The 15,953-nt window shown below is 37.1% G+C and overlaps 1 protein-coding gene across 2 annotated transcripts in view; it reads left to right on the top strand.

Moving 5' to 3' along the window:
- The first annotated feature begins 1,328 nt into the window (after nt 1-1,328).
- Nucleotides 1,329-15,953, top strand: part of LOC126688788 (dehydrodolichyl diphosphate synthase 2) — a 29,238-nt gene continuing 14,613 nt past the window's right edge. The window contains exons 1-3 of one of the 2 annotated variants that reach the window (XR_007644354.1): nt 1,329-1,979; nt 4,120-4,187; nt 6,251-6,766. Coding sequence is in view for 1 of the 2 variants with exons in the window: in XM_050383624.1 (XP_050239581.1) it covers nt 1,533-1,979; nt 4,120-4,187; nt 6,251-6,698 (963 nt within the window). In the remaining variant the exon portion in view is untranslated. Of the gene's footprint in view, nt 1,980-4,119; nt 4,188-6,250; nt 6,776-15,953 lie in introns of those variants that run through there. The other variant, XM_050383624.1, reaches the window with a different exon arrangement.

The raw sequence follows: 15,953 nt of genomic DNA, 5'->3' as shown, positions 1-15,953 counted from the left end.
TTCACAACTTTAGAGTGCCAGAATTGGGGTAAATTATGTGTACCTTGATTTATGAGGGTTTTGGGGTTTTTATAGTAGTGTAGGGAAGATCCTCATCAATGCACGCATCTTGTAGGATCCTTTCCTTGTAAGAATCTTCTTAATTAGGGTTAACCATGGGGCGTAAGATGTTTCCCTATATACTCATGCGTGAAGGCCAAGCAAGGCCTTGTCAGACCCGTCAAAAGTTTCTTCATCCCCGTCAGCTTCCTTCCGTTGGCTTCCTATCCCATCTAGGCGTTCTGGTCATCACATGCAGGTATCGTCATGGTTGTCAAAATCTCGATCTGCATCCTACGATCCTACGATTTTACGGTCCTACCTACCTAAAACGATCCGGATTTTTCAAGGATCTTAGCGATCGTTCAGGATCGGTAGAATCGTACGATTTTGACCATCTCAAACAATCTTGGTTTTTCGTAATCTTCTTTAATTTGACAGAAAGCTCAGTAGGACCTAAATGAAAAATAAAATTCCAATAAACCAAGTTTTTCCACTCTAATGTAGAGAGAGTGTTAGTTGGACCCAAATAAAAAATATCTCAATATAGTGTTAGATTTTGAGGTTTTTGGCCTTTTTAAATGATGCTTACAAATGGATGTAGTGATATATGGTAATTATATCAATGAATGTATAATTTATGTGATTATTTAACATACCAATGTGTATTTTTTGTTTTTTTCTCAAATAATGTAGGATCTTACAATCCACGATCTGATCTTACGATTTACGATCCCACCTACCTCCCATGATCCTACGTAGGATCCCGATTTTGACAACCTTAGGTGTCGTGATCTTAAGGTGGAGTCGCCCTTGAGGTGGTGTCATCCATGCCCCCTAAATGTAAAAGTAAGGCTGACGAGTTCATTGGGACCGTCGGCTGCATCTTACGTAAACGAGTTTACCATCCTTTTTGAATTATCCTTATCAACATATTATCCATATAAATGAAAATTTATGATCCACATATATGATGTTTTTTTATCTAGTTTAAGTGGCTTTTAATCCCCTAAAAAAAATGGCTTTTAATGATTTGTGCATGAAAGAAACGTACTATTTTAACACGTGTTAGATTGATTTTTATTTTCGGTTTGTACGTGCATACTCAAACTGAAACGATAAGCCACAATCTACCACAGAACTCAAAGAATTTGAGCAACCACCCATAAAAATTAATATACGACAATGATTACTCGAGAGACGTCGGTTCCACTAGCACTAAGAAGACTTAGATTTGTCAAATACTATAGGCCACACCCTACCTCAAGGCCTCTAGCCACCGTTCAAAGTATGGACCAAAATGAATGAAATACTGTTAGCATTGCAATTGGCAGTGATGTGTGCTACGGAAAAAGTCTGTTACACTGTTCAATAATTCAAGTCGTGAATTTATGAGTTCATGAAAAAAACGAGTGGGACATATAAGCACAGCACAACGTTCCAAACTGCGCGCGGAAAAGTACAGCTCAAACCAAAAAACAACAACAACAATAATGATATGCTTACGGTCCCTTCCTCTTGTTCCTCACGAACTCAAATCCCCACTCTCATTCAGAACCAGAGCACAACAACAACAACAACACTCACACCCCTTCTCTCAAACTCTCCGCTCTCACACTGTACCCCACAAAACTCTCACTGGAGGAGGCACAGCAACAACTACTGTAGCCAACGTAGGTCTCTGTGAACATAATGACCTCAACGCTGCGGAGGAAGAGGAGCCATTGCCATCTGAGCTGAGTGAAGAGCTGATGCCGAATCATGTGGCCGTGATTATGGATGGGAATGGTAGGTGGGCTAAGCAGAGAGGCTTACCTGTCTCGGCGGGCCACCTGGCAGGTGCACGGTCACTGAGAGAGCTCGTTGAGATTTGTTGTAAATGGGGGGTTAGAGTTCTCACTGTTTTTGCCTTCTCTTATGATAACTGGATTCGCCCCAAGGTCCGTTTTACTATTATTTTGCGTGTTCGCTATGATTTTGAAATCTGGATTTTTCAACTTATTTTAACTTCTCAAAAGAAATAAGATTAGTTCCAGACTTAAGGTTGATTTTTTTTTTATTTAAAAAAAGAAAAAGAAAAAGTAGAGCTTCTTAAATAGTAACAACTATCCGTTGTAAATAGAACTTCTAAGAATTTTGCTCTATATATATATATATATATATATAAACCTGTCTACTCTGGAAAGAACAAAAATAACTCCCCTTATGTCCCATCAATAATTCATCAGCCCCTGGTTTGCTGTTGGCCTGACCAGATTTATTAGGTCCGTGCTGCTTTGTCATTGAGAGCTTGGGGTCCCCAAAGAGTGTGCACGATTAATAGGCAGGCCACAATAGTCTTATTGGAAGTGTTAACGTTTATAGTCCATTGGGATTCAGGTCCCCTCTTTCTGTCTTGCACTTGCACTTAGTCGTGGCAAAACGGTCGGGTTGGGTCACGGGACGAGTTCGAGTTGACTTGTAATTTTCAAACAAGTTTTTTTTTTTTTTTTTTTTAAATAGATGCAATCTGTCAATTGTTTCTGAGTTTCTTAACCGTGATTAGATTTTCACTGATGATACTGTTACCACTTACCAATTACCACTAAACATTTGATACCCAAATTTAGTGTAATTCTTGTTCCAGCTTCTAGAAGCTAATTTTGGTATAATTTTCTATCTGTTTAAAGTAGGAAAAGAAAATGAAAGTGGTTTGTTTTGTTTTTTGTTTTTCTGTTTCTCTTTCATCTTTTTCTTCTGGTGTTTGATAAGCTAAGAACTTCCTATAAGAATAAACACATAAAAGAAATAGTAAGAATACAACCCAAAATAAAGTCACAACCACGCGGGACAAGAAACAACAAACTCATAGAAACAAAAAACAGAACACAGTTTATCAAACCTCTTATTTGTAGGTGAAAACAAACTTTCCATAGGAATTAGTGGCACTTTATTCGTTAATAAACTTCTTCATATCTGAAAAGCTATGGAAACATATCTAATATCTTCTGCATATAAACAACTTGGAGCACATGAACCAATATAACAAAGATCATTATGGCAACAGACCAAAAACAAACTTAACTATAAAATGATAAATTATAATGGAGTACATAATATATTAAGTAAAGAAGAATGCGTAAATATTTTATAAGAATTACACCTCAATCTCAATCTACCCAACTTTGGTAAACGTGGCAAAATGGGCGGATTGGGTCGGGTCAATTAGGTCGCAAGTCAAAGCGGGTCATGGATCAAAACGGGTCATTTTTAAAACGGGTTAATCAGGTTATGGATCAAACGGGTTGAGTCAGAAAATTCTGACCCATTTTGCCATGTCTACTTACACTACACATACTTGTAAAACGTACAGTCAATAGAAGACAGTTGAATAAGGCGAGTAAAATATTTAAAATGGAGAAGAAGAAAAAAAGTTGGTTTGAAGGGATCCGGTTTTCAATTTGCTTGATGTCCAACCTTTGGCTACACTGTCTCACTTTCTTCCCATAAGATACCCCCATAAAACCTATGCACCAAGAACTTGGAACCTTCAAATGTACACGAAGTGTCCCCGAAGGATTGTATCATCAATATTTGAGCAAATATGCTTTAACGTCTATTTAAGCTACTAATGGTTTGAAAAAAATCTAAACCGCTTATTTAGTAACAAATCGATAGGATTTTATACAAGGACTTCAAAGGATCTTAGCTACTACTAATGGAAAAATGGTTAAATCAATAAATTCACAATTTCCTATCAAGTTAAGCTTTGAAAATAAGTTGTAGTTTATCATGACACCAAGACGAGTACTCCAAAGATCAAAAATTGCCTCTAAGGAACTTTCCATTTAAAAGTTTAAAATTCCATATTTTTAGACAAATATTTATATAACAAATCTAGCTGTGATATCATTTTTTTTAAGTGGAGATGGTAATGGTCTTAGATCTAGAAAGCAAGAAACGTACTTCCAAATTGTAAATTTTGCAGTGTTTTTGTCTGTTTTGATTTTTCTAGAATCTACTAGTAGAACTTTGCCAATGATTGAATTTTTATTTTTATTTTTTGAGAACTTTTCAATGATTGGTTTGATTATGGTGCAGGTGGAGGTTGAATTCTTGATGAATTTGTTTGAAAGAGAAATAAAGTCACAAATGCAGAAGTTTGTGAGGTAGTTGTTACCCTCCTGCTCTCTTTCCCAGCTGTTACCAATTCTGATGCTTTGGTACATTTGCATAAGGATTCAAATTTTTTCATTTTCTTGTTCATTATCTTCATATTTTGATTGCATACAGTATATATTTGCTTGAGGAAATTTAAAGGTAATTCCGAACAAGTAGTAATAGTTTTAAATGATTGGTGTTGTGTATATGTGGCATGAAGTAGTCAGACTTTCAATTTATATAACTGTTTTAGTTTCTTAAAAAATGGAAACTTCGAATTATTTATTCCAAATATTTGTATCAATGTTGAGTTGGAACGGATTAATCTATATGAAATTTTCTCAGTTCCTTAATCAATAGACATATTAATCAAGGTAGTATCATGATGTGCGGCTTATCAATCGAACAACTTTGTCCTAGATTATTATACTATCCAGTTTGTTTACCACTATTCGGAAATATTTTCATTCTTCTAGAACTGTAAGGGTATTTCAGAATCCAAATTCCAGAAAGATCAAGGATGTGATTGGGGTTTGGAGAGCAACTGAGCGGTAGTAAGAATAAGTTTCTGATTTGTAACTTTCATTGAACCGTATCCTTGTGCCCAGGTTAGCGCTTGTATAACATGTTCGGGTCCAGCCCAATATGGAATTGACCAGCTGTGACAGGTAGTAGATGTTAGGCTTAGAGCCTGTGTTGAAGATAAATGGGGGACAAAGACATGAGATTTTTAACTTACTATGTAAAATAGGCGTCAATAAAGTTGGTTTTGTCAAAGCTCTTACTTTACAAGGAAAGGGCTTGTACATAAGCTAGTTAAATAGGGCTTTGTTAGCTTATGGAAGAAGACAGAATAAGCAATGTTTCTGCCATTTCTTCTCCATTTTAGAGGGATGTTCATACCATTCTTGCTCTCTTATTGTGATGTTCAATTTCTTCTTGAAGTACCTCTTTTATTTACCACTGTTGTTTTGTAGTGCTTTTCCCATAGTAGCCACTTTTTCCTGTCAGAATTGTCATTGTAGTTGTTTTTCAATTTTTTTTTCAAGCAGTTCAAATATAGTCAGGATGGACCCCTCCCAATGCTTTGGGCTTTACTACCATTCATAGAGCACTCTAGAATAAGTCTTAGTCCAAACTCAAATAATTTTTTGACTCATTTGGAAAGCATGTTTGTACTACTTCCTTAGTGATAGGTATCATCTATAGAGTATTAACAATGTTTGAAACTGTGCATCAATGTCTTAAAGTTTTGATTGTTGTCTAATGCATACATACAACATTCTTTGCCCCACATTTTGTGTTCCATTTTATGCTCCACCAATCCCAACTTTTCATGTGTTTGATTTTTTATTTATTTATTTTAAACTTCAGTTGTATTGAAAGTGATTACCTAGAACTTTCCCATAATTATCTCCAAGGAATGTACAAAAGCAAAAAAATAGGTAACATACAGTTGCCATTTGCAGCTCATAATAAACTGTCCCACATTCGATCCCCTGGATATGATTTCTACTGCCCAACTACCTTTTGCTGAAGGAGAAGGGATGAATCAAGAAACAAATTAAGTCCTATTTACAAGATCGAAATAGAAAACTAATCTTAAATAACTGTGGATCTAAATCTGGAGGTCTTGCACTCACTGGAAACAGTTTTTGCTCATTTTCTAGAAGCTTGAAATGTCAATGCCAAGCTAGCAATAAATTTCTTCTGATAGACTGAACTGCAATAGTGAGACAATATCTTTTGTTTAAATTGCTAAATGTGGATGCTTATTTTGAAAAGATAATGGATTTATTTGTTTGATCATCACATATTGGAAAGTAAAGCAGACATATGCTAGCAATGAAACCATTATTTGAGATTATAAATAGAGTGTTCACTGTTGGATTTGCTATCTTCATTTTTTATTACCTTCATGTCTTTGTAGCAAATAAAGCAATCACTTCCTAGTAGGCAGACCATTGTTTCAGTTATATGTGATGGTTGGTGCCAGGTTAAATATTGAGGTTGTTTCATTAATAAACGGGTTAACGGAAATAAATTGGTTTATCCTCTTTTGCTTTTACAGTGAAGGTATTAGAATAAGCGTGATTGGGGATTCATCAAAGCTTCCAGAGTCTCTACAGAAATTGATAAGTGATGCAGAAGAGGCAACAAAAGACAGTTCTAGATTCCAACTCATTGTGGCAGTTAGTTACAGTGGGAAAAATGACATTGTACAAGCATGCAAAAGTCTTGCTTGCAAAGTCAAAGATGGCGTCGTTCAACTGGAAGACATCAGCGAAAGCATGGTTGAACAGGAATTAGAAACCAACTGTACCGAGTATCCCTATCCTGATCTACTAATACGAACCAGTGGTGAACTAAGAGTCAGCAACTTCTTGTTGTGGCAGTTGGCCTACACTGAATTTTTCTTTGTAAAAGAACTCTGGCCTGATTTTGGGAAAGCTGAGTTTGTAGTGGCTTTAATTTCATTTCAGCAAAGACAGAGACGCTATGGTGCACGTCTTACATAAGAAATAGCCAATTACATAGATCTTAGCTTCTGTATCATCATACAGAGAGTTTGAACCATGCAATAAAGGTTTTTTATTGTTAGTGTATAGCTTAGACTAGTTTAGCCCATTGGACTTAGCCCAGTATACTGTACTTGTAGTTTACTCCTTTTACTTGTACTGCACACATATCTAGCCTATATAAGGCTCTATTGTACATTATTTCACACACATCAATATACAGACTATTCAGTCTTTCTCACACTTTATATTCTTAACATGGTATCAGAGCCAATCCTCTAACTTTCTGGTTCCTGTGGACATCTCCGGCGTTCTTCCGCTGCCCTCGCCTTCATCCAGTAGCCACTGTCAGAAGCGAGTCACCGCCGTCACGCCCACAGTCCCAGCAAATCTCGGATCTCATTGTTCTGCTCATCCAACTGTCAAAGCAAAGGCATTGAGTGACAGAACAGACAATCCCGAGCAAAAGCCAACCAAGAACGGCCAGAAAACACTTCACACGCGCCTCCACGCGCCGCCTGAAGTTTCTGCCTAACGAGCACGCGCTCCACGCGCCACCACGCGCCTCCACGCGCCGTCACTCTCACTCACGTGCCCCCACGCGCCAGACCAGGCGTCCTCCACGCGCCACACGCGCCCACACGCGCCAGCTCCATTTCGCGAACTGCCACGTCAACCCTAGTGTGACGTCACCCTGACACGTCAGCCGTTGACTGGACCAGACTTGACAGTTGACTTTGACCGTTGACCAAGTCAAAAATTTTCAACAGGACCTATCTTGCTCAGTTTTTCGCGTAGATTCTGATTTTAGGCTCCGTTTCTGCATTTAAGGTATCTAAATATCACTTTTTGGTCATTTTCTTCATTATGGCTCAACAAAGTGAACGAGATATCATACGTCCTATCACCATCATGTTGGATGGTCCTACTAGCTATCATGCATGGTCTCAGAATATGACCGTCTTTCTCAAGGGTCGTAAACTGTGGAGATATGTGACTGGTTCAATTCCTAAGCCAGTACCAAACCCTAAGTCCAAAGCCACAACTGCTGAAGAGTCTTCCAAGACTGCTGTTACAACAGATGATTATGAAGAACGTCTAGAAGAATGGGAGAGTATTCAGAGTAAGATCTTATCTTGGTTTATCAATACCTCTATTCCCTCCATTCATAATCTTCTTCCTCATCTTGAAACTGCTGAGGCTGCTTGGAAATTTTTGGCCGATCGTTATAACTGCACTAATGATTCAAGCTTGGAGTTTCACATTGAATCAAAGCTTTATCAAATGCGCCAAGAGACAAGTCAGTCTATTTCTGATTTTTATTCTCAGACTTCTACTATGTGGGAACAACTCTCTGCTGCAGATCCTCCACTGGTGTGTTCTAAGGACATTGAGCTCTTTGTCAAATATCGGGATCGCCGTAGATTTATGCACTTCATGATGGGTTTACGTGAGGATTTTGAGCCTACTAGGGCTTCTCTACTTAGCCGGTCTCCTACTCCTTCTCTTGATGCTGCAGTAAAGGAGCTCATTTCTGAGGAGAATCGTCGGCCCACTTATCACATGACATCATCTGATCATGTCTTGGCTACACCCTCACCACAGCCTCCCATTGTTGCATTCACTGCTCCTCCGCGAATAAACTCCGGGCGTCCCACCTCTCAGTCTTCCAAAAGTGCTCACTGCAAGTTTTGCCGTGCCAAAGGCCATGACATCTCTGTTTGTCGTAAGCTACAGAAATTTGTGCAAGAGCAGAATAAAGCTTCTCTTTCTCAGGCAGCTGCTGTATGTCCTTCAGATCCATCGGTTCCTACAGGTCCATCTTTGGCTTCCTCACTTACTACGGCTGATATTGAGGCAGTTGTTCAACAGGTTTTATCCCGCACTTCCACTGCCCTTTCTGTCACCTCAGGTAAACAACCTTGGTTTTTTGATACTGCATGTTGTAACCATATGACTCCTGATGAATTCCAATTTTCTGATAAGGCACCCTTAGAACATCCAATCACCATTTATACTGCTGATGGAACTCCTATGCCTGTTAGTCATAAAGGAACAATCTCTTCTCCTTGTTTATCCCTTAGTGACACTTTTCATATTCCAAAGTTATCCCTTAATTTGCTTTCTGTTGGTCAACTTTGCGAATTAGGCGTAGATCTTCTATTTACTAATCATGGTGTGGATGTACAGGATCCCCGGACGGGTCAAGTGCTTGGGACAGGCCGTAAGGTTGGTCGCATGTTTGAGATTCATGACTTGAAGATTTCTTCACAAGTTGTTTCTGCAGCTGCTACCACTGCCACCTCCTCACCTGATCTATGGCATGCTCGTCTTGGTCATCCATCCTTATCTCGTCTTCAATTGTTAGCTTCTCAAGGTCATTTAGGTTCAGTTCAGTTTTCAAAATTTGATTGTACTTCCTGTCATTTTGGCAAACAAACAAAATTACCATTTAATAAAAGTGACTCCTTTTCTTCTGCTCCTTTTGATCTTATACATTCTGATATTTGGGGTCCTGCACCTGTTCCCACTGAGGGGGGATCTAAATATTTTGTCATATTTGTGGATGATTTTTCTCGGTATACTTGGATTTATCTGCTTCACCATAGGTCTGAACTTGTGTCTATTTACCAAACATTTCATAAAATGATTGAAACACAGTTTAATCGCACCGTTAAAGTCTTTCGATCAGATAATGCTCAAGAATATAATGATAAATCTTTCCTATCCTTTTTAGACAGACATGGTACTCTTCCTCAGCGGTCTTGTCCTTACACCTCTCAACAAAATGGTCGTGCAGAACGAAAACATCGTCACATTCTTGATGTTGTCCGCACCCTTCTCATTTCTGCCTCTCTTCCTGAGCGATTTTGGGGTGAGGCCGCACTCACTGCTGTGCACACTATTAATCGTATTCCTTCACCAACTACACACAACAAATCACCATTTGAGCTTCTCTATGGTCAAACTCCTGACTACTCCTCTCTTCGGGTTTTTGGTTGTGCTTGCTTTGTCTCTCTTCCTCCTCATGAACGAACAAAGCTCCAACCTCGTACTCGTCTCTGTTGTTTCCTTGGTTATGGTGTGTCTCAAAAAGGGTTTCGCTGCTATGATCCCATTTCTCATCGCCTTCGTGTCTCCCGTCATGTTGAGTTTTGGGAACATTGTCCTTTCACGAGTCTTCAGCAGTTTCCTACATCTTTTTCCTCAGAGTCTCCCATTTTTACTGATCTTTTCCTCCCTCTCTATCCTGAACTTGTGGAGGATTCTTCAGCATCGACTGCCTCTCCAGACGACTCATCTCCGGTTTTGTCTCCGGCATGTGACCCGCCTGTCTTGGATCCTGTGGCACCACCCTCTCCTGAGTCTCCTATTGGTCCTGAACTTTGTCGTTCCACTCGGGTAAGCATTCCTCCCCCTTATCTCACTGATTATCATTGCTCTTTTGCTCTTGCCACTCTCTATGAACCTCACACCTATCGTGAGGCTCATACTGACCCTCTTTGGCAGCAAGCTATGAATGAAGAATTAGATGCCCTTCATAAGAATCACACGTGGGATATGGTTGATTTGCCTCCTGGTCAGTCTGTAGTAAGTTGTAGGTGGGTTTACAAGATCAAGACCAAGGCTGATGGATCTGTTGAACGATACAAGGCTCGCCTAGTTGCCAAGGGCTTTACTCAGGAGTATGGTATTGACTATGAAGAAACATTTGCTCCTGTTGCTCGTCTTACATCTGTTAGATGTCTCATTGCTGTGGCTGCTGTTCGCCATTGGCCTCTTTATCAAATGGATGTGAAGAATGCTTTCCTCAATGGAGACCTCCATGAAGAAGTGTACATGCAACCACCCCCTGGCTATCCACACTCAGGCAATCAAGTTTGCCGCCTTCGCCGTGCTCTTTATGGCCTCAAGCAGGCTCCTCGAGCCTGGTTTGAAAAGTTTAGCTCAGTTGTTGCTCAGCAGGGTTTCACTTCGAGTCCTCATGACACTGCTCTCTTTATTCGAAGATCCTCTGCTGGTATCACTCTTATTCTTCTTTATGTTGATGATATGATTATTACTAGAGATGATTCTGTAGGTATCCGCTCTCTTCAGAACTTCCTTAGTCAGCATTTTGAGATGAAAGATTTGGGCACTCTCAGCTATTTTCTTGGGCTTGAGGTTACCTCATCCTCTGATGGATACTATCTTTCCCAGGCTAAATATGCTTCTGATCTTCTCTCCAAAGCCGGTGTCACTGATAACAAGACTGTTTCCACTCATTTGGAATACAATGCAAAGCTCACACCCTTGGACGGTGAACCTGTATCCGATGCTACTCGCTATCGTCAGTTGGTTGGCAGTTTGATCTATCTCACTGTTACTCGTCTAGATATTTCACATGCCGTGGGTATGGTTAGTAAGTTCATGGATGCACCTCGTTCTGTCCACTATGCTGCTGTTCTTCGGATTCTCCAATATGTCAAAGGCACACTTTATCATGGTCTGCATTACTCCTCTCGATCTTCTCTCGAGCTTCATGCTTATTCAGATGCTGACTGGGCAGGTGATCCGACTGATCGATGCTCTATCACAGGTTTCTGTTTCCTGTTAGGTACTTCTCTGGTCTCGTGGCGCAGCAAGAAGCAGGATGTGGTTTCCCGTTCTAGTACTGAGGCTGAGTATCGTGCCCTTGCCGACACCACTTGTGAGCTTGTTTGGCTTCGCTGGCTCTTGGCTGACATGGATGCTCCACAGCCCACTGCCACTCCTCTTTATTGTGACAATCGTAGTGCTATCTACATTGCTCATAATGATGTCTTCCATAAACGCACTAAGCATATTGAGATCGATTGCCACATCACTCGCCAGCATCTTAAGAAAGGAAATCTCCAGTTATTCTCCATCTCCTCTGCTGACCAGCCTGCTAATATCTTTACCAAGACTCACCCGCCTGGTCGTCTTCGAGATCTTATATCCAAACTCCAGTTGGCTTCCTTCTTGCCACCTCGAGTTTGAGGGGGGATGTTAGTGTATAGCTTAGACTAGTTTAGCCCATTGGGCTTAGCCCAGTATACTGTACTTGTAGTTTACTCCTTTTACTTGTACTGCACACATATCTAGCCTATATAAGGCTCTCTATTGTACATTATTTCACACACATCAATATACAGACTATTCAGTCTTTCTCACACTTTATATTCTTAACACTTATGATAATTTCACGATCCAGCATTGAAGTATAAGAATCATGTATAGCTAGTTCAACTTGCACCTAATCAACATCAAGGTGCTGGATGCACATATAATAAACAAACTTAGGTCAGTTTGTGTCAGAAAGATTTCTATATCTCTTCTTAGCTAAACATGGGCCATGGGGTCATTTTTTTTGCCAGAAGCATGGATTTTATTATCTTACTTATCAATATTACATAAAGGAGCATTGTTTTCCACAATCTCATTGCATAAAGAAGCATAGATTTTCTGTAAGCTCTGTGTTTCTAATTTTTTTTTCCTGTCTACTGTCCTTTTGTACATGCAGATTGACAAGAACTTTTGCAATTAAGGGGCTGTTTGGTACATCATTTTAAACACATGTTTTCAGTTTTTAAACAATATTACACACTTTTTCACACACTTTTTCACCCATACTTATTTCCAAAAAAACTGAAACATATTGTTTAAACACACATACCAAACAGGCTATAAATTTTTGTGTTGTTGAAATTAAAATGAAATATATAATATCATAGAGATGAGAGAGCGAAAGCAATGAGAGAAGAGAAAAAAAAAATATGGAACCTAAGAAGCATGGACAAGAGTATAGGTACAATACAACGACACGAATAATTTCTGAAAAATTATAATATGAAACTGCCAGTATGAAATTGGTATGTCTGTGCTTCATAGGATGGAACAGTACTAGGATTATGTGGTTCGACCTACGACATACATCCATGAAGGTAGTCCTTGATGGCTATATCTTCACTATAATCTCAGTTCATGTGTTACAATGAACCCAATATGAAGTATTTATAAGTGATTAAAATTAACCATAAAATAGACCATGGTTAATTGACTTATAATACAAGTAATATATTTTTCTTACACACCAAGCAAGAATAGACTTGGGCCTTGACTATTGGACTTGGTATCTCTACGCCCCTCAAACTCAAGGTGGAAGCTTGAAGACAACTTAAGTTTGGAAAGTGAATTCATGAAAATGCTTGAAAGATGCCCTGAAAAAGATGACCATAAATGACCGACATGCAAGGAGAATGGAACGTGTAAAATGAATGTGCAAATTGCTGATTGTGTGAGAGAGAGAGAGATGAGATTTTCTACAACTGTGAACCGAGTTGCTAAGAAAAGAAAAATTGTTATGACTGTAATGCCAAAGATAGCATAACTACTAGTACCACCAAGGAGAACTCACGATTACAGTATTTTACCTTCTTTTTAAGGAAAAATGAAATTAGACATTATATCTATGCAATGGGTTTGTAATGGGTTGAATAAGTTACAAATTTGAATAATTATAGATTTTCTTTAATAGAGATTTTGTAGAATAATTTGTTCACTTGTTGTTTGGTTTAATCTCATTTTTGTTATTGTAATTTAAGACACCCCCCCCCCCTTTTTTAAGGGATCATGGATTATGTTTAGGGGAGAAATTTATTTTTGGAATAATGCTATGTTTACAATATTTTTCACAACAAATCTTAAGTAACAAGTCGTTATTAGTGGGTAAAAAGTAATGTTAATATTGAGCCCAAATTAGAATTAGTAACAACTTATTACATATGATTAGTTGTGAAATTATTGTGAAAATGTTATGGATGTAGCATTACTATTATTTTTGTTGAATCCAAATTATTATAATTCTCAAGTCAAGGTGTCCAACATTTTTATTAAATGGTCAAATTGTCAAAATAGATTATTTAGTATATAATTTTTTTACAAGTATATATATACATTTTTTTGTAAGTCAAGACTCTTGACATAAATTTAAAGCCGCCACTGCATGCATTAATTTACAATTATTTGTTAATTGATAGATTACATAGAAATCAACCATATATATTAGTTGAAATTATTCTATTAGACTCTCTTCTAGGTTCTCACATGGTCCGATGAAATAGAACCACATTTAAGGTCCATGGGATGCTCTGAATAATTTCACCCATATTAAGTACATAACAATTATGCTGTGTTTTTTTTAGAAGACTTATGCTGAGTTTAGTTCAACGGAAATTGATTTCCCAAAAATATTTCCCACATTTAATGGTGTTTGGGGTTATAGAAAATGTTAGTTAACTAGAAATTATTTTTTTTATGGTAAAATAAAGGCATTTATGGTGGAAATTGATTTACACTTTCATTTCCATAAACCATTTTTTGCATCACCCAAACTTATCAACTAAACATCTACCCTCCACTATCTACCAACCCCCGCTAATGTCCCCAATCTCCGGTGGTCAACCACCCTGCCACTGTTGGTCCCCCAATCACAATTTTTTTAATCTAAAATTTTTCATTTTTTTTAATTATATTTGTGCTTGGGAGATAGGAAAATGTGAGAAAATAGTAGAAAATATGTGTTCTATAGCATTTTCAAGAACGCAATTAAACACTTAAAAATAATTTATTTTTTGAAAAATATTTCACTTGAAAAATTTATAGTTGGAAAATATTTTCCATCAAACCAAACACAACCTTAATTAGAATTAACTGGAAAACAACTAAACTAGCTTCTCCTCTCTGGTCTGTCCACTTCAAAAACCATTCGCTTTTGCCTCTTCTAATTCTCACTTCTATTAGAGGCATTTTATCATTCAAATGGTATGGAACAATTACATGCTACATTAAACTTGGCTCATATTAAGAGTTATCTACATAGGTAATTTCCATTTTCTCCAACTTTCTAGTTCAAATTTCACTCCGACTCGTCAACTATACATCTTTCTTTCTCTCACCCAAAAAAAAAATAAAAATAAAAATCTTTCTTTCTCTCTCAACAACTCAACAAAGCAAAATTAAAAACTAAAATAAATGACCCAAACAAATCAATCTCAAACTTTAGATTTTTTATACTCATTGCTAGAAACTTTTCCATCCTCTCCAATCAAATCCTCTAAAGAATGCCCATCTAGCTAAAATTAGTTTAGCAAATTCGTTTCAAATCTTTTTAGTTGCTTATTAAGTTTTTATTGTTCTGGTTGCAATATAAATATATATATATATATATATATATGGTTTAGATTAACTTCTTATTGATGATTTTTTTTTTCTCAAGGATTTGTCTCTCATTTATAGATTTTAATATGATTTTTTTTGTTTTATTTTGATTCAAGCAGATTTATACATTGGCAATTGTGGTCATGGCATGAATGAAAAGGTGTTGAGCTTGGACTACTGATCCAGGTGAAACTCATCCTTGTTCTTCATTTTCTGTCTTTTAGTCCCCATGAGAGCCTCGGGTTATGTAAAATGAGTAATGATCTTTCTTATGATTTTCTGTTTATTGGTTATGAAAATATATGACTTGATCCTTCTTAAAGTTTGGAATTGTCGTGATATGAACTATGAAGAAGACATCTCCATGTAGGCTCATGTTTGTGTTCACACTTGTATTTTGTGCAATACGCTATAGATTGTTTAGTGAATGATTATTCATTTTCTTTGTTTTTATTTAATTTATTTTTAAAAATGCCACAATTTTTTTTTTTTCACATTTCTTACATGATTTATAATCCACTTTTAAAGAATATATAAATATAATCCATTTTTAGCTAAAGAATAACAAACACAATATAGTTCAATTAATATAGTATTAAAGTAATTTACTATATATATATATATATATATTTTTTTTTTAATATGATGTATAATGAAACAAATAACAATGAAGCAACACTTCTATATCAAGTGGTAATATTTCAAGGATTATGTGACTAATGAGAGAGAGAGAGAGAAGAAAAAAAAAAGTTTACTCATATATTTCAAGCTATGATATGAGATCTAATAAAAACAAAGGAATATATTATCTTCAAGCTAGTTACAAGAATTATATCTTTATGTATATCTCATATGTCCAATGAGTTTTATTTCCTCTTTAATTCATAAATTTGACAAAATATATTACATACCTTGCATGATTATCCACTAAAAATAATACAACTTAATTTTCTTTTGATTAATTTATTTTCTAAGTACTTTTTAAATCAAAACATGTCATGAAAAATATTTTTCATCTAAAAACCATGATTTCAA

This window comes from Quercus robur, chromosome 1 (genome assembly GCF_932294415.1).
Source record: "Quercus robur chromosome 1, dhQueRobu3.1, whole genome shotgun sequence".
In the NCBI taxonomy this organism is placed as follows: domain Eukaryota; kingdom Viridiplantae; phylum Streptophyta; class Magnoliopsida; order Fagales; family Fagaceae; genus Quercus; species Quercus robur.
Note: the sequence above shows the minus strand (reverse complement) of the source record. Positions and strands in the feature narration are given on the sequence as shown.